At 37.4% G+C, this 20,169-nt stretch overlaps 2 protein-coding genes and 1 pseudogene across 2 annotated transcripts; 2 read left to right on the top strand and 1 right to left on the bottom strand.

The window, feature by feature from the left end:
• Positions 1–1,144: 1,144 nt before the first annotated feature.
• LOC148215572 (olfactory receptor 14A16-like) lies at positions 1,145–2,096 on the top strand (annotated as a pseudogene).
• Positions 2,097–4,247: 2,151 nt separating this feature from the next.
• On the top strand, positions 4,248–5,171 carry LOC103057802 (olfactory receptor 14A16-like). The gene has a single exon (XM_088143061.1). The coding sequence runs from the start codon at positions 4,254–4,256 to the stop codon at positions 5,169–5,171; it is 918 nt and encodes a 305-aa protein (XP_087999187.1). The 5' UTR covers positions 4,248–4,253.
• Positions 5,172–16,124: 10,953 nt separating this feature from the next.
• LOC148215571 (olfactory receptor 14A16-like) lies at positions 16,125–17,057 on the bottom strand. The gene has a single exon (XM_088142976.1). It carries the CDS (start codon positions 17,049–17,051, stop codon positions 16,125–16,127), a length of 927 nt encoding a protein of 308 aa, XP_087999102.1. The 5' UTR covers positions 17,052–17,057.
• Between the last annotated feature and the right edge of the window lie 3,112 nt (positions 17,058–20,169).

Here is a 20,169-nt window from a genome sequence, read left to right as displayed (position 1 = left end):
AATTAATTTCCCTTGCAAAAAGGGAAAGAAAGAAAGGCAGGCTCTGAATTATTTACTTAATTTGATGAATTACTACAAAATATTATTTGAAAGCACAGCTCCTTCTTGTCAATTTTGTCCCAGGCTGATAAGATTTGGCTTATTCTTAGAATCCTAGGGAGCGAAGAATTTTGCAGAATTACTTATCATCTCTCTATCTCTCTATCTCTCTATCTCTCTATCTCTCTATCTCTCTATCTCTCTCTCTCTCTATCTCTCTCTCTCTCTCTCTCTCTATCTATCTCTCTATCTATCTATCAAATCATCTATATTCTTATATAAAAAAATTAACATGTATGTTGGATACATAAACATGTACTTCCCTTTTCTGAATAATGCAACCCTTTACTTTTGGGGGAAGTAACTTATGGTTCAAAGCTGAATGTATATTAATTTTTTAATTACAGAGAAGTACAAAATAGATATTAAAGAAGTATACATAGCTATAATACTGCTTTCTATATATTCCCTTCAGTAATTATGTTTTAAAGTCTATAATAGTTACCTTTTGTCCACCGTGATTCAAAGATACATAATAAGCAACCTATTCCCCATGATACAGTCCTTCTTGATGGGATGTTCTAATTAATATGATTTGACAATTCTGCCTTTTGTCATCTTTTCTTCCATTAATAACTATAATCAGCCATCTATCCATGCGTACATACATACATACATACAGTAGATCTCTTTCACTTTTGGGGATAGGCAAAGCCATGTCAAAGAATACTTTTAAAAATACTTTAACATAATTTGAAGAGTGGATCATTTTAAATCTTGTATAGAGATATTTGTTTCCCTACCTTTCCTCTACCTCCTGATATGGTGGAATGAATTTTATTTTCTCCAGAATTCTTAGGGACAAACTGAGGATTTCTGCAAAATTCTGTATTACTGAATCTTGAATTATAATAAAAAAGTGCTCATATATAGGAAATGAATAAGCATGTTTCCTCCCTATTTGACTCATTGTGTCCATTTAACTTTTGAGATAAAACATTTTGGTAACGCTGTTTAACTATGTTCTGGCAATAAATTGATATGAGTAATTGCATTTCTTTCCTCCTCTGATTCCAATCATAATCTGTTTTTGTACAGAATAATGGAAAGAGCTGGAATGGCCAACCAATCTACTGTGATGGAGTTTCTTCTGATGGGATTTTCTGATGACCACGATGTAAAACTCCTACATTTTGTCATGTTTCTATTCACTTACTTAGTGGCCTTAACTGGCAATTTACTCATACTTTTTGTTGTGATCCTAAACCACCACCTTCACACCCCCATGTATTTCTTTCTGAGCAACCTATCCATGACTGATATTTGTTACATCACAACCACTGTCCCCAAATCAATGGCAGTTTCTCTGACAGACAACAAAATAATTACTTTTCCTGGGTGTGTTGCTCAGGTTTCCTTAGTCATTACTAGTCTATTTTCTGAACTCTCCTTGCTTACCCTCATGGCTTATGACCGGTATGTAGCCATCTGTCATCCCCTACAATATAGTTTTATCCTGAACTGGGATACCTGCAATCAAATGGCAGTTACTTCCTGGGTCAGCTCCCTGCTTTATGCATCTCTACAAACGGTCATGACTTTCCAATTAAATTTCTGTGGGCCAAACACAATTGGGCAGTTTTTCTGTAATATTCCTCAGTTACTAAAGATTTCTTGCACAGATACAAAAGTTAACCAAATTCTGATCTGGGTATTTGGATTCATCGTGCCTTCATTTTGTATTGGATGCATTTTCGCTTCTTATGGCTACATCATCGCTGCTGTGCTGAAGATTCCGTCAGCTGAAGGCAGATACAAAGCCTTCTCCACCTGCAGTCCACATTTGACAGTTTTTTTTTTTATTCATCTCTTCAGCTTTCTTTTCATACATGAGGCCAAAGTCTCTTTCCTTTCCTACTCTAGACTTACTCTCTGCTGTTTCGTATACAGTTTTGCCTCCCGTTCTGAATCCCATCATTTATAGCCTCCGAAACAAGGACATTCAAACAGCTGTGTGGAAATTAACAGCACAAATGAAAAATAATTGCCTAATCTGATTGAATCATCTTCAGTCTCACAAATATAATATTCTGTTTAAGGATCTTAAACTGTTAGTGATCCTCCTCACATGCATCTTTCTTCATTATTATATTCTAATCTATAGCACAATCTCCCATTCTTTTGGATTGAATGCTGCAGGTATTTGGATGTAAAGGAGTGGAAGAGGAAGTTATTTAGGACATATCTATGTACAATGGCTAGCACCCATGAATTGGATTGGGTTCCTTGCTCCTAACTTTAATTATTACATTAAAATATAATATAATATAATATAATATAATATAATATAATATAATATAATATAATATAATATAATATAATATAATATAATATAATATAATATAATATAATATAATGTTTGTTTCTGTAGGATGATGCTTGGAAGAGAACTGCATTCCTTTTTTTCCCCCTGTATACTTGGGACAGAAGAAGGAAACATGGATGGCAATTTTAACTATTCTTATAGATCTTTTTCTAAAGAGAAAACATGTAATTTTTTCTACTTTTCTAAAAAAGAAAACATGTAACAATCAGTCCTTTTCTTGTTCTCTAACTTAGACTTTCACTTCAGCATGAGAATTATGATCAATCTCCAGGGAGTGAGTCCTTGAAGCACAGTAGAAAACAAGGGTGACATAATTGTTCTTTCTTTCAGTTCTTCTTAGCAGACAGTTAGAATCTATAAAATGGTGGAAAAGCACAGGTATATTTCTTATCACTCTTCAAGCCTATTTCAAGACTGCAACCAAAATAGTGATAAGTAGAACACTTAAGTAAAGACCGCAATTCCTATGTGCTGAGGATTTTAGCTATCAAATAATTGTGTAACGTTTCTTACAGGAAGACCTGTATAATTTCTTACAGGAAGACCTGTATAAAGCATGTATAATGCTTTAAAAATCCCTTTTTCAACTTTATGTGTGTGTGTGTGTGTGTGTGTGTGTATGAGTTGAAGTGTATGTGTTTGTTTTCAAGCATGATTCATTATTTCTGATGCTAAGAGGAATAAACAGGGGAAAAAAGGATTATTAAGAAAAATATGACAGCTACATCACAATGTCATGATACTAGAAAAGAGCTCTAAGGATTCAAAAGTAGTTTACAATTATTATTTTTTTACAAAATTGACTCAGTAAATACATAATAATGATCTGATTATAATATCAAATATTTGTTTAATTTGACACAAAGCTTATATGGACCTATTAACTCATTAACTTCTTTATGCTGCCATTGGATGCCCACTTACATACAGTAGCTGTGGGCTCCACTGATTTCAGGGAATGTAGTTCACACAGACATGTATGGAAAACCCAGAAGGACTGTGCAGTAATACACTATAAACATGTTTGTGTCCTGTAGCCCAGGATGGCAATCCTACATCCAATTAATTTAAGAAAGCTTTACTTTTAATAGAAATCTGTAGAATAATAAAGTTAATCTCCCTCTTCCCCCCCAAATGTAGGTGTGTTTCCTCTTCTTGTAGTAGAAGCATAGTTTATTGGTTTTATCAGTAGTTTCCTGTATTATTATGTTTAATTAAATCATTATTTAGTTCCTTAATTATTTTAAAGAAACTGAAAATACCTAAAGAAAAATATTACTCCCTAAAAGACATATGTATTCATTTTCTATTCTGTTAGCAGCTTTTTAAAAAATAAAAATATCATAAAAACCTACATTATTCATTTACCTGGGAAAATGGAAAGGAGAAAAAGAAAGAGAAATATATGTACCTTTTAATGTATAGAATTAGTACATTCATCACTAGCAAAAATACTTCTTACAAACCAGCCATAACATATTGAAGTTTTCCATAGCTACCATTTCTTTGGTTTTTTCCATTACAATGGCCTCCTTCTGTAAAATGTCTCTTTTTGTCAATGTAATCAATTCTGACAAAGGCGGATTTGACATACCTTGTCATATATCAAATAGAAGGGGGAAGCATTGTGTACAAGTTTTAAAAGTTTGAGGTGCCCTTTTGCCTTTTAAGAATGGGTAACCATGACACTGGAAATATGTCAAACAATGTGATTTAATAGTATGCATATATCACTATTATTGTATATAATACTGTACCCATATTTATTTCCACTATTTTTAGCCTATAATAATCTTTTTTTCTGTCCAGAAGGTGTCAAAGAAACTAAATGGTGAACCAATCCACTGTGACAGAATTCCTTCTGATGGGATTTTCCAATGATCATGATATGCAAATTCTGTATTTTGTGGTGTTTCTTGCCATTTACTTACTAGCCTTAATTGGAAATCTCCTTCTTGTAGTTGCTGTGATCCTAAATCATCACCTTCATGCTCCCATGTATTTCTTTTTGGCCAATTTGTCATTCTCTGATGTTTGCTTCATCTCAACTACGGTTCCTAAAGCCATGGCCACATCTTTGACCAATAACAAAGTAATCTCCTTTGTTGGATGTGCTGCTCAAGTCTTCTCAGTTTTGACCTTTGCAGGTTTTGAGCTTGCCTTGCTCACCATCATGGCTTATGACCGTTACGTGGCCATCTGCCATCCTTTGCAATACACGCTAATGATGAACTGGGATGCCTGTTTACAAATGGCAGCTGCTTCCTGGATAAGTACTTTGATCCATGCTCTGCTACACACCACTCTCACTTTCAGGTTAAATTTCTGCAAATTACACATAATTGAGCAATTTTTCTGTGATGTCCCTCAGCTACAAAAGATTTCCTGTAGTGATACAAGAATCATCCAAATTCTGATTTTGGTTGTAGGGATTACTGTAGACTCATTTTGTAGTGGGTTCATTTTTGCTTCCTATGGCTACATCTTCTCTGCTGTGCTAAAAATTCCTTCAGTTCAAGGCAGGTACAAAGCTTTTTCAACATGTACTCCCCACCTGATGGTTTATTCTTTATTTTTGAGCTCTGCTGTGTTTGCCTATATGAGGCCCCAAAGTCTTTCCTCCCCTACTTTGGACTTGCTCTCTGCTTTTCTCTACACAGTTTTGCCTCCACTACTCAATCCCCTCATTTATAGCTTCAGGAATAAGGACATCCAGGAGGCTATGTGGAGAATGCTAAAAAAATAAGTGTTATTTTTAGTCTTTTTTTCTTTCTTTCTTTATAAGCATTATTCAGACAACATAGATCTCTCCCATGCAAACTCTCCACACTAAATAGTCACTCTTTAAGTGGGTCCTCCAAATGCTTAGAAGTGTTAATTACTATCAAAATGATGGAAAGGGCACTTAAAGATTTTGCATAGAATCAGCCCACTGTTGTAATATTTTGTTTAATATGGTTTTGGGAAGAGGAATTGAGCTTCAGTCTGATGGATTGATGCTGAATTGAATATTGAAAATTTGGAATTCATCAAGAAATCAAGAACTTTGGATTTATTGTAACCGTTGTGTTTTGAAGAAGGTGATTCTGTTACATTGGAAAGACAATATACAGTAATCTGACTTGCAACGTTCGACAATGGTATGTGTTTGCTCTCTGTGTATGAACTGATTTTTCATATGACATAACTGAAAGACAGACGAATACCAATCTATTAAATGCTGTGTTTAAAAACTGAGCTGCTTTTTACGTGCTTTTTATTTTCCCCCCCTTTTCTCAGGATGGTAGCATTCTTACTTTACAGCATTTTTTTCACTCCTGCCTAAAACATTTGCACAGTTTTGTGTGTGTGTGTGTGTGTACACACACACACATATATACTGTGTTTATATATAAATAAAAGGAAGTGCTTTAGGTTTTGTATGTATAAATATATACACATACAGTGTATGTGTGGTGTATAGATGTGTGTGTGTGTGTGTGTGTGTGTGTATAGATGTGTGTGTGTGTGTGTGTATACTTTAGGTTGTGTCAGCTGACAGCTTCAAGTCAAATGCTCATTCAAGTAGCTTTTCATGTTCATAAGCTGACTTTCTTTTCCCATTAACTTTTATTCCTAACACGAAAAGTTATCTATATCTAGGTACTTTTACTGCCAGAGTTTATGAAGTGTGCTTAATTTATTTCTACACTACAGCATTCTGTAGATTTCATTATTATACTGCATTTAAAAAGAAGCATATCTAAGAAGCTGAAATACTTGCTTTAGTGACTCTTTGGGTTCTGAAAAAGATTGAATCAAAATGATAGATATTTTTGCTGCACTAAACAGGACTATTTATTTATTAATTCCATTAATAAATGGAATCCACTCCCTCTCTTTCTAATTGGCATTTCATTAAGATATATTCAGCATTCTTCTTCTTTTTATTCCTATTGATTAACTAATTGGGTCACTATGTAGAAGTCAAGTTACTTGTTGAATTATGCATTTTTAGTGTCCCATTTTCAATACTTTTATTCATGTCTTCTGGATAGTCCAGATTTAGAATAAAATGACCCTATTAACATTCCATTCAAGAAAATTAACTATTAGTCTACAGCTGGTGTCCTCAGTAAGAGGCCTGTTCAGTGTATGTGAAGGGTCCTTCCCTTCCCTTCCCTTCCCTTCCCTTCCCTTCCCTTCCCTTCCCTTCCCTTCCCTTCCCTTCCCTTCCCTTCCCTTCCCTTCCCTTCCCTTCCCTCTGGAATTTGTGGAGAATGGAACTATCTATGCCAGTAGTCTATTGGAGGTCAGAAGGATGAAGAAGAGGAAATAGGCTGGGTGGTGTCACAGAACAAGGAGTGGGAGTAACACTTCTCGATGCAAAAGTTTCTTCACCACCTTAGTCTCCTAGAGTTAGTGCCTTTGGTATTAACTGCTCTCTGCCCTGTTCTCTCTGTCTGTCTTTTTTCACAGGGTACAATAAAATCATGCTAAAAACAACCCCAACTCTTCTTGAGTAAAATAACTGAAGATAAAGTAAAAAGAAGAATTTGCCAGATATTCTTTGACAGGAGACAAAAGCCCTAAGTAAATCTTAAACATTTATATACAGATAAAAAGCCCTGCTGGATCCATTCAGCAATCTGTCTGGTCCAGGATCCTGATCAGAGACACAATATTCATTCTGGCCTCCTTCTGCCTTCTACCTGGGTTTTCCAATAGGCGTGGCTAGAGGAAACCAGACACACAGCCCCAGGCAATAGGTGGGAAGTAACTGGGGACATGCACAAGTAGCTTTCAACTGAACACTGAGGCACAACAGATTTTTTGGAATACACAGTTACCCAGTGCATTTAAAGTAACAGCAAAACTTTACTGGTTATAATATACATTTTCTCTTTCTTGTCAAAATCAGCAAATCTTAAATCAAATATTTGGTTAACCATTAAATAATCCATTCTTCTGCTGTAGGTATTTGTGGGACCTTCCACCTTTCTTGGCTTGTTCATCTTCCAGATTCATCTATAACAACATCTTATACATTTTAATAATAACATATTCATCATTTATACAAAAACATTTAAACAGTTGCATGTAAGTAGATCAATAATATATAAAGCCTTCAAACTGTTAACTATTCTTTTATTTTAAAATTTAATTCACCCTATCCCTTCTAATTTTTCCCAATAAAAGAGGATTTTATTCTTTTTCAAAGTATCTATCAAAACATCATAATCCTTGCCCTTCCTTGAAATTCTTACTTATATTTCTTTAGGCCTAGTTATATCCATGTTTTCAGTATTAAATTTAAAATCAGAGAGTACCTGAAAGACCAACACATCTCTTGATTTAATATACACAGTTGTATATTTACAATTTATACAAAGAATTTTCTCTATTTCATCCATCATATTTATTAAATTTTCTCCTTTAATCTCAAAAATTTCCCTGGACCTTAAACAAACTTCTTTATCTCTCAGTTCCAGTGGTACAACTTTATCCAACTCTTTGTCCCTCTCACTTTCCAACATGTTAACTGTGTCATTAACTTTTTTATTTCATTTTTCCAATTCCTTTTCGATTTTCTCCAGTTTTAGGTCAAGCTTGTTATCAAGATCAGCAAATCTTAAATCAAATATTTGGTTAACACTTTGAGTAATGGTTTGTGTGATTTTGAGAGTATATTCTTCAAACATGCCTTTCATCCACTCAAGTTCACTAAATCCGTGCCTTATACGCTTTTTGGTGGCCATTATTTCTGTTTCTTCTTCTTTCTACCCTTAGTTAAAAATTAAAGAAAGGAAAAAAGGAAAGCTGTTTCTTCCTTTTAATAATATCCAATTTAATATTTTTGCTCCCCTTGTGGCCAAACGTGATTATTCCCAAATGCAAACATAACTGGATAGCCACAACAAACAGCAAGATGGGGGGGGGGGGGGGCAAATCAGCAGCCAATCCCAGCTTAGAAAAATCAACAGATTTTGCTTTCTCACAAACTAGCAACAAAACAAAAGGGGGTTGAATCTGCAGCCAATCATAACTTGTGAAAATCACCAAACCAAGACTTTCCCACAGCATTTAAGAGTAAATCTCTCTCAATTCCACAAAGAAAAAAAGAAAGGAAAAAAAAAACTTATATAAAATTCTTGCTTTTTAAAAGCAAAAGTAAAATATAGATAAAAGTAGTCTCCTAAAAACGTAGAAAACTTCTTTAAAAACATTAAAACTTCCAGATTGCATGCTCTTGTTTCAATCCTTCCAATCTAGTATAATGCACTTTAAAAGTCCCAGAAAATAATGAAAGTCAACCAAGAGAAGAAAGATTTCTATAGTGGAGATAGCCTCTTTAAATTTTTTAAGTAACTTATAACAAAAGTGATTTTAGAGGTGCGGTGGTCGGAAGTAGTGTCTCTTTAAGAGGCTTTAAATGCAGCACTGACAAGCTGATCCACCCGCTTCCTGGCTGATTGCTCACTGTTTGTTTGCAACCCACGTTCAATCAATAAGCTATAGCTGTCGGAAGACACATGATGTGATTTGATAGCTTCCCCTTGCCTGGAGAATGCTTTGTGTCTCGGAAAAAATTTCTGAGACACTGAATTAACCACGTTTAAGGTCCAGCTTCAGAGAAGCTTCAGCCGGAGGGAATTTCCGCCATTTTATCCTCCACCATAAGTCCTACATTTTCTCTTTCTCACATGGAGACATATACTCATCCATATTTACCCACATCCTTCTCAACTAGGCTGCCAGGCACTGGCTAGAGGGATGGAAGCCACCAAGTCTGGATACAAGGACAACTCAAAGAGTGGGTGAGCTTCAGGACCCCTTTTATCCCCAAAACTCCTTGCTTTGTTGATTCACAAGACTGGCAGCTACTCTTGCCTTGTTAACTTACAAGTCTTATGGCTGTTGATAGAACTTGGGGGGTATCATGACTCAAGCTCAGGACTCAAATTCTGAATCTGAATCTGAAGAAGCTGCTCCAGCTGAACGCGTGGAATGTCAGCCTCAGCACCTGGCAAGTAGAGAAAAGAGCAAAGCAGACTTCCATGAGGCTTCTTCCCAAGCAAGGGAGTAAGTCTTCAGTTAGTGATCACTGGCTACAGCCTGATAAAAGAAACAGCTCGGACCCATGCCCCTTTTGCTGGAAGCAACATCTGACCTCTGGATCTTGTGTAACATTCCTGCAAATCCTGTTTGTGTTTGCAACCTTGAACCTCTGACCTCTGGGGTGGCTGACAACACTGACCTGGCTCCTGACACCCTGGATTTGGATTTGGACAACTCCTCTGCATGCTCCTCTTTAGAAAGGAAACACTTCAGGCAAGCCTCAGTTTTGTTTACACTCCTTTCTTCACTGTTATCTCTTCAGCCTTGGAGTAAAATTGCTAAACTCCATAAGTAACCATGTATGAGTGTGCATGGTTGAAACCTGAAGCAGGAGGGGGGAAGGGGTTTTCCTGTGCTCAGACCCAAATTCCTTTGTCTGGTTCAGGTGATTTTTTTTTTCTTTGTTTCCTTAACAACTTGTTCCTTCTTAACTACCTCCTTGATGAGATCTTTTAGACAAGATTCCTGGCTTTTGTCCACCCTGCTTACGTGTCTGCTTCATCTTTAGCTTCAGCTAACGTCTCACACTGGAAGCTTTCAGTCACGGGCATGACAGCAGTAGTCTTGCTCCACTCTTGTGTCCAGTTCCTCATGTTTTGCCATAGGGAAAAAAGTTTGGAACAGGCTTGGTCAACATTAAAAGCTCAGATTTTCTTTTTAATATATTAAAAATTTACAGTTTTTATTGGGTTGTTGTTTTTTTTCCTTTTTATTTTTATGTATTTTCTTGTTCAATTTCTTTCCTTTTGTTGTGGTTAGAACACCACCTTTGATGCAGGAGAACAGGGTTCAATTCCCGGTTGTTACCAACCTTACTAGTAGGGGTCCTAAGGCAAAGACCCCCTAACGCTTCACCTGCCTACCTCAAATATGAAACTGACACGAACTAAGAGAATCAAGTGTTTTTGTTGTAAGGGTCAATAACAGGATCTTGAAAGCCTAACAGGGTTCCCCCATATAAACATGGTTGAAACGGTATTTACTAGGATCAACACTGCTGAAGGAAGAGGATCCCAATCCTCACCAAAGGATTAGTATGTTCCTTAAAAGGGATGCCTCATGAATACTGCATTAGAGACCACTATATGGGTACATGTTTTTGGAATAAATAATATTTACATTTGACATATGCACAAGAGGCAAAATCAAACATTTTGAGTGGAAAGCAAACCATCCTTTAAGATCAAATGGGCATCTTACAGATAATTTGTCTCTGAATGGAGCCAGTTTGGTGTAATGGTGAAGGTGCTGGGCTAGAAACCAGGAGACTGTGAGTTGCAGGCCTCCTTTAGGCATGAAAGGGTGACTTTGGCCCAGTCAGTCTCTCTCAGCCCAACCCACCTCACAGGGTTGTTGTTGTGTAGGAAATAGGAGAATGAAGGAGTATTAGGCATGTTTGCCAACTTGAGTTACATATAAAAAACTTGAGATAAAACTCTAATAAGGATAATGAAAGAGAATAAATGTCACTGCATTTATCTGTGAAATTAGCAGCAGCATTTAGAAGAGGCAAGGAATAAAACTCAACCACCTCCATATGTGTTGCATCAGGAATTAACGTTGCTGGTATATTTAAGAAACCATACAAATAATACTTTTTTTCACCCAAACTATTGATCCACTTTCAAACAGACAAAATATGTATGTATGTATGTATGTATGTATGTATGTATATGAATGAATGAATGAATGAATGAATGAATGAATGAATGAATGAATGAATGAATGAATGATACGGGTGGATACCATAGTGGTTAGAACACCGCCTTTGACACAGGAGACTGGGATGCAAATCCCGCTGGTACCTACCTTACTAGTAGGGGGCCTTGGGCAAAGACCCTCTAACACTTCACCTGCCTACCTCAAATATGAGACTGACACAAACTAAGAGAGTCATGCCAGCTCGGACATCGCCCAAATTGACACAGTCCGCGTCAGATGTTGGGGAACCAGGACAATCTGACGATACTGGAACAAACCACACACGGACGAGACAAGAGAACTTGGAATTGATGGAATGCTAATACAACAACAGACCTAATGAGAGAGGATATATGACATGTATGAGGGAACTATGGATAGACAGAAGACCTACATCCACACTAACTGAGAAACAACTAGTTACCAAGCACTTCAACATAGTGAAGAGGAAGCTGCTCTCACAACCTGAGATAGACCAACTCCACATTGCAACCCAGACTCAAGCAGACCTGGAAAAACAACCAGATGTCCAGCCAACTCCAGAAGCTGGAACGTCACTGCCACCCACTCCACTACAGAGCACAGCAGCTCATATGAGACATACAGTAAGATCATGGATAAACTAGCTACAGTCAACACTCAAGATCAATTACCAAGGCTCAGTGGAGAAGGATCATTGGATAGTATGCTACTATAGAAGATGCCAATAGAGCCCTCCAGACAATCCCTACTACCACCATAACTCAAACCAACGAACCGATATACGCTATAGCTGCTGTAATCCTGGAAATGCCTGGCTACATGACCAAGAAGAACAGCAGTACATACCCTCCCTGGAAAATGAGGCTGGAGGCTAAGATCAAGGCAACTCAGAGAGAAGTCAGTCAGCTGGTGGAACTACAGAAGGGTGTGGAGATTAAGGATAAGACTCGGCTACTGAAAAAAATATATGGGCCTGAGTCCATCTCAAGCCCTAGAGAGTGCTAAACAAAGGCTCACAGCACTGGCTGCCAGGCTAAGGAGTTACACTAGAGAAGAAGAGGCCAAGAAGATAAATGCCCTGTTCTCCAAAGAACCATCCAAGGTGTACTCCCAACTGCAGTGCAACCACACAGTAAAAGTGAAGCGACTAGCAGCAGAAACTGAACAGTGCTAGAAGAATATATGGGAGAAAGAGAAGACACATAACACCAGTGCAAAGTGGCTGCAGGACCTGAGATCAGACCACAGCAACCTCCCAGAACAGGAACCAGTCACCATCACAGTAGCAGACATCCAACAGCAGGTCAAGAACATAAAGAGCTGGACAGCACCTGGCCCGGACATGATCCACACCTATTGGCTAAAGAAACTAACAGCAGTGCATGAACACCTAGCAGCACAGATGAACCAGCTGCTAGCAGCAGGCTCCCACCCAGAGTGGCTAACACAAGGAAGGACAGTGCTGATCATGAAAGACCTTCCCAAGGGAACAGCACCATCCAACTACTGGCCAATAACCTGCCTCCCCACAACATGGAAAGTTCTATCAGGCATCCTAGCCACCAGGCTACATATGGGCCAGTACATGAGCACAGCTCAGAAGGGCATTGGGAACAACACCAGAGGCTCAAAACACCTGTTGCTCATTGATAGAGCAGTTGCCCAAGACTCAAGGTCTAGGCAGACCAATCTGAGCACAGCCTGGATTGACTACAGGAAAGCCTACAACTCAATGCCACACTCATGTATCTGTGAATGCCTGGCACTATACACAGTCAACAGGACACTAAGAACCTTCCTCAAGAACTCAATGGGACTGTGGAAGACAATACTCAACTCAAGACAGCTTGCACAAGTGGCCATCAAGTGTGGCATATACCAAGGTGATGCACTGTCCCTGCTGCTGTTCTGCATAGGCTTAAACCCCCTCAGCCAAATAAGCACAAGGACTGGATACAAGTACAAGTTCAAGATGGAAACACCATCATCCACCTCCTCTACATGGGTGACATCAAGCTGTATGCTAAGAATGAATGAGACATCAACTTACTGATCCACCTGACACGGATCTACAGTGAGGACATTGGGATGTCATTCGGACTGGAGAAGTGTGGCAGGATGATAGTAAAGAGAGGGAAGGTAGTTAAGACCGATGGAGTGGAACTACCAGTGGGCCACATAGAAGACATAGAGACCAGCTGTAAATACCTTGGTATCCCACAGACACATGGGAACCATGATGAAGAGGCAAGGAAGACAGCAACATCCAAGTACCACCAAAGGGTACGACAGGTCCTAAAGAGCCAGCTGAATGGGAAGAACAAGATCCATGCCATCAACACGTATGCCCTGCCAATCATCAGATACCCTGCTGGTATAGTGGGCTGGCCAAAGCAGGACATGGAGGCTGCCAACGTGAAGACCTGGAGGTACAGATTGTGGCTGGTGTACAATCCAATACCCAAAGATTGTACACCAGCCACAAAGATAGTGGATGGGGTCTCACGAGTGTTAAACCCACTGTCCTGGATGAAACCCGGAGTGTCCAGGAGTACATCAGTAAGATGGCACCCAAAGATGAGCTGCTGAGAGGATGCCTGAGGCAGCAGCAGACATGGGAGGAATTTCAAATGGAGGAAGTACCATAGCAAGACAAGCCCCTGCATGGGATGTATCATCAACAGATAGTCAAAGTGGCTGACATTCGGAAATCTTATCAGTGGCTGGAAAGGGCTGGATTAAAAGACAGCACTGAGGCACTGATCATAACAGCACAAGAACAGGAGCAAAGCACCAGATCCATAGATGCAGGTGTCTCCCACACTAGACAGGACCCAAGGTGCAGATTGTGCAAAGAGGCCTCAGAGACAGTCCAACACATAGTGGCAGGATGTAAGATGCAGGCAGGAACATCATATACTGAACAGCACAACCAAGTAGCTGGCATTGTGTACAGGAACATCTGAAAAGTTTATGGGCTAGACCCCCTAAGTCAGGATGGGAGATCCCACAGAAGGTCATGGAGAATAACAGGGCTAAGATCCTGTGGGACGAGATCCAGATGGACAGGCAGGTACCGGCCAATCTACCAGACATCGTGGTAGTAGACAAAGACCGGAAGACAGTGGTAATGATAGATGCAGTGGTGCCAAGCAACAGCAACATCAGGAACGAGGAGCATGAGAAGCTGGAGAAATATCAGGGCGTGAAGGAGGAACTAGAGACGATGTGGAAAGTAAAGCCCAAAGTGGTGATAGGAGCACTCAGGGCCGTGACTCCTAAGCTGGGAGAGTGGCTCCAACAGATCCCAGGAACAACATCAAAGGTCTCTGTCCAGAAGAGTGGAGTGCTGGGAACAGCTAAGATACTGCGCAGAACCTTCAAATTCCCAGGCCTCTGGTAGAGAACCCGAGATTGAGGAAGACACATACCACCGATAGGGGTGAGAGGGGAATTTTTAACAAGAAAATATAGACCAAAAAAAAAAGAACAAACAATTTAAAAAAAACCCTGTAACTGTAGAAAATTTTAAAAAGAAACTCTGAGCTTTTAATGTTGGCCAAGTGTGTTCCAAAATTTTTCCCAAAAAAAAAATATGAGGAGTTGGACAGCAACAGTGGAGCAAGGCTACTGTTGTCATGTTCACAACTGAAAGCTTTGGAATGAATATTGTTCCTGTAGTGTGACATAGGACCCTGGAGCAGACAGACTGATGAGTGGATCAAAGAGGGCTTTTTATGTGTACATAAGTGTTTAACATTTCCTTTGGCTAGGGCTCTTGGCTACTAACAAAAAATATCTGGCAACTTCATTTGCTTGTTTCATCTTGAATTACTGCACTTGGGCAGAGTTTGGGTTGTCCTTAGCATGATTTTATTGTAGCTTGAGAGAGGGAAGGACAAACAGCAGTAATCACCAAGGGCATTAATTCTGGCAAACTAAAGTATGGGTGGAGAAACATTTACACTGGGACCTGGTCCTTTCACTCCTTGCTCTGTGGCACAGCCCAACCTATCTCCTCCTCTTCATCCTCATAGACCACTGGAATAGACAGTTCCAATGCCCAGTAATTCCAGAGAGACTGAAAAGGAAAGGAAATGTCCGTTCACATACACCCATCTGGCACCTTGTTGAGGACTCAAATTGTAAACAAATAATGTATTTTCATGAATGGCAATATTAGTAAGGTCTTTTTTTCTTTTTCCCTAAATCTGGGCTATTCAAAAGACACAAAAATGAGTATTCAAAATGGCACTCTAAATTTGTATAATTGTGGATGAGATATTGCCCAAGTGTGCTCCAGAGAGCTTCTCCTCGTGAGGAGTCCTTCAGGTTCTCACATATGCTTCTTTTATATACAGTGTATCAATGAAGTCTATAGAATGTCTTAGTTTAGACATAAACTAAGCACCCTTCAAAGAATCTGGATATAGATTACTTTTTCTGTGAGAAATAAAAGCTAATGGGAAAAGAAAGTCAGTTTATGAACATGAAAAGCTACTTGAATGAACATTTGACTTCTCAGTGTCCTCCAACTGCCACAATCAAAACCCTTCCCTCTTTTTAAAAATATTTTATTTGCTTTAAAACATAAAAATGCTAACTCCCCAAAGAAAAATAAAAGTAAAAATCACATAAAAAACCAGGTTACTTTTTAACACAGCATTTAATCTCGATCACATAGATTAATATTGGTCAATCTTTCCATTATGATAATAGACACTTAATTTATATGCATGGAGCAAAAACATACCATTAATCCAGCTTTGCAAGTCCAGGATGATATTTCCAAGCATTTGGATGGCCCACTTAAAGAGTTATTGCTTTGCTGTGGAGAATTATGTGGGCAGAGTTGTATGCTATCTGAATAATGTTTATCAATAAATAAACAACAACAACAAAACTGCATAGATAAAACTTATACTTTTATTTTTTTAAGCATTCTCCAAACAGCATCCTGGAGGTCCTTGTTCCTAAAGCTATAAATGAGGGGATTCAGTAGTGGGGGCAAAACTGTGTAGAGAAGAGCAGAGAGCAAGTTCAAAGTAGGGGAGGAAAGACTTTGGGGCCTCATATATGCAAACATGCCAGAGCTCAAAAATAAAGAATAAACCATCAGGTGTGGAGTACATGTTGAAAAAGCTTTGTACCTGCCTTGAACTGAAGGAATTTTTAGCACAGCAGAGAAGATGTAGCCATAGGAAGCAAAAATGAACCCACTACAAAATGAGTCTACAGTAATCCCTACAACCAAAATCAGAATTTGGATGATTCTTGTATCACTACAGGAAATCTTTTGTAGCTGAGGGACATCACAGAAAAATTGCTCAATTATGTGTAATTTGCAGAAATTTAACCTGAAAGTGAGAGTGGTGTGTAGCAGAGCATGGATCAAAGTACTTATCCAGGAAGCAGCTGCCATTTGTAAACAGGCATCCCAGTTCATCATTAGCGTGTATTGCAAAGGATGGCAGATGGCCACGTAACGGTCATAAGCCATGATGGTGAGCAAGGCAAGCTCAGAACATGCAAAGGTGAAGACTGAGAAGACTTGAGCAGCACATCCAACAAAGGAGATTACTTTGTTATTGGTCAAAGATGTGGCCATGGCTTTAGGAACCGTAGTTGAGATGAAGCAAACATCAGAGAATGACAAATTGGCCAAAAAGAAATACATGGGAGCATGAAGGTGATGATTTAGGATCACAGCAACTACAAGAAGGAGATTTCCAATTAAGGCTAGTAAGTAAATGGCAAGAAACACCACAAAATACAGAATTTGCATATCATGATCATTGGAAAATCCCATCAGAAGGAATTCTGTCACAGTGGATTGGTTCACCATTTAGTTTCTTTGACACCTTCTGGACAGAAAAAAAGATTATTATAGGCTAAAAATAGTGGAAATAAATATGGGTACAGTATTATATACAATAATAGTGATATTTGCATATTATTAAATTATAATTATCACAGTATTTGAAATATATTCAGTGTCAGAGTTTTCAATTCTTAAAAGGCAAAAGAGAGCCTCAAACTTGAAAACATATACACAATATTCTTTTTGCCCTTTCTACATTTGACATGACAAGGTATATCAAATCCACCTTTGTCAGAATGGATTGCATTGACAAAAAGAGGCATTTTACAGAAAGAGACCATAATAATGGTAAAAACTAAAAAAAATGGAAACTATTGAAAATGTTGATATGTTCAACCTGGTTTTTAAGAATGATTTTTTGCTAGTGATAAAAGTACTAAATACATACACTAAAATGTATGTACAATTACTATTTTTGCTCTCTGTCTCCATTTTCCCAGGTAAATGACTGTAGGTTTCTATTATATATATATATATATATATATATATATATATATATATATATATAAAAGCCATGTTCATTTCACTATTTCTTGGAAGTGTCAATTAAAAGTTTACTGAAGAAAATGTTGTCATTATTCTTCTTTCCTCAACAACTTTAACACAATCTATTAACTGGTTCTGTCCACTAAAGATAACAGTATGTTCCATTTTACTCAGGGATTCTAAAAATATTCTTATTTCAAAAAGAAAATATTTCTGATCATTAGTTGTAAACATATTTTCTCTCACTATAGAAATACAATATAAAATGAATCTTAATCTAGAATTCTAATATCTATGTTAACCATACTTGCGTAGATATTTGTTGAATTCATATTAGTTCTTCCATATTAAATCAACCAAATTGGTATATTTTTAATACAGTGGTGTATTACAAGATATCCAGCATGTACGAAGCATCTCTCATAAGTGAAGAATGACTGAATACCTAGGATGAAACAGTAGATATTTCTACTTACCCTTGATTATTTTACTTCAGTGTTGATTCTTCCAGGTCTGCCTGTGAATAAATAGACTTTTGCAGAAGACACCATCGCCATGGAAATGAAAATAAATAAATAAATAAATAAATAACATCATGCTTTCTCTTATGTTTCAGGGAGTCATTCCCTGGGGAATATAACATGTTGACATGTACTATGTATCTTAAAACATATGGGACCAATTTCTTCATTTTTCCTCCACAGACAATTTTTTTCATAATTTTGAAGTATTAACCAATTAACAGGCAGTAAATGGAAGTTGTAATAAAGACAATACTTTCTTAATATAAAAAGTGCAGATTTATATGCTGCCTTTTGGCTTCTTTCTATAAATATTCATTCCTTGCAACAGGCCATGTATTGCCTAATACCATTTTGCCAGCATTTGCACATCTGAAAATTACTCCAATTCCTCATCATCAATGTTCATGTTGACAACATACACACATTCATAAACCTCTATTTTTTGTACTGTTTGCATGTTGGTTGGAACTGTTCCCTCCTTGTTCTGTATGAAACACAGCCACATTGGTTTTTGATATATTCAAGTTCAGATATATGCTTTGGTTGCATCTTTCAATCTAACATTCCCTTCCAAGAATTTATGATCTCATCCAACAGCACAGGATTGTCTGCATATGTCAATACAGGAACATTCACATCCCCAATGAACAAATCTGTAACATCATTAAAAGCGTTCTCTACACATGTTTCCATACTTACAATTTCCAATAAGACAACACAAGTATTTGTTTTCCTCCCTACTCAATCTTGTACTCTTTACAATGTATGTCTTTATTCTTCTGAATGCTTTACTTTCATTATTTATATCACTTTCCTATGTAAAATTACTAGAAAGATGGATAAAAGTATTCAAAATGGCATGCTAAATTTGTATAATCTAACTAGCATCTTGAATTTTACACGTGACTCATTATGTAAATTAGTAGCAGTCAAGATAAGAAGAAACCTGAATATATCTTAATGAAATAACAATTAAAAGAGGGAGAGTGGGGGGCCAATTGAATTAAGAAATAAATAGTCCTGGTTACTGCAACATATATTACAAAATATCAATCAATTTGGTACGTTCTGTTTCAGAAACCAAATGGTCACTAAAAGAAGTCCTTCAGCTTCTTAGGTAAGCTTCTTTTATTTACAGTATATCAGTGAAGTCTGCAGAATGTCTTAGTTTAGAAATAAACTAAGCACCCTTCAAAGAACCTGGATATAGATAACCTTTCATGTCAGGAATAAAAGTTAATGGGGAAAGAAAGTCAGCTTATGAACATGAAAAGGTACTTGAATGAACATTTGATATGTCAGCTTCCTCCAACTGCCACAACCTAACCATTTCCTCTTTTTAAAAATATTTTTATTTTATTTTATTTTATTGGATTTCTCCGCTGCCCATCTCCCCCACAATAGGGGACTCTGGGAGACTTACAAAAAACATTAAAACTATAAATACATTTAAAACACATAAAACATCCAAAATTTAAAACAATACTAAAGAAAGGAAGATCCAAGCAGATGGAAAATCAGGCTGCAGAGAGCTGGCCACTATTATTTGCTTTAAAGCATAAAAATGCTACCCCACCCAAGAAATGGAAAATAGTTTAGTTTATTATTATTGACTAGCCATTAGGCCATATCAAGATACAGAGTATAAAACATATGAAACATAAGACATAAAGACCATATATTAAAAATAGGATTAAAAAATTAAAATTAAAATTAAAAAAGAAAGAAAGAAAGAAAAAGGATGCAAATCATATTTCTGTATCACCCCTACAATTTACTCTTATCAGATCCACATATGCAGATCTCACCTGTACTGCTTTGTTCAAATAAAGGGCCGTATTATATGCAATTTTTAAAATTCTGACCACACATTAAATATATTGTTTTAATATAAGGATCCCAATAGATCATTCATCTATTGTGCAGTCCAAGATACTGATCCCTCTCTTTTTTATACAGTTGAGGTTCAAATAATATATGTATTATGTCTTATATCTCTGGAGCTCTGCAAATACAAGTGCATTCGTTATAAGGGACTTAGTTAAATCTTCCATATTTAACCATTGTGTCCA

This window comes from Python bivittatus, unplaced genomic scaffold (genome assembly GCF_059951505.1).
Source record: "Python bivittatus isolate LINGU-HERP-01145 unplaced genomic scaffold, Pbiv_v1 ctg000470_np1212, whole genome shotgun sequence".
Taxonomy (NCBI): domain Eukaryota; kingdom Metazoa; phylum Chordata; class Lepidosauria; order Squamata; family Pythonidae; genus Python; species Python bivittatus.
The sequence above is the reverse complement of the archived record's forward strand: the minus strand, read 5'-3'. Positions and strand labels throughout refer to the sequence as shown.

Bases quoted from the DNA above. Each gene is read 5' to 3' on its own strand.
- LOC103057802 (XM_088143061.1), top strand. From the start codon at position 4,254: ATGGTGAACCAATCCACTGTGACAGAATTCCTTCTGATGGGATTTTCC.
- LOC148215571 (XM_088142976.1), bottom strand. From the start codon at position 17,051: ATGGTGAACCAATCCACTGTGACAGAATTCCTTCTGATGGGATTTTCC.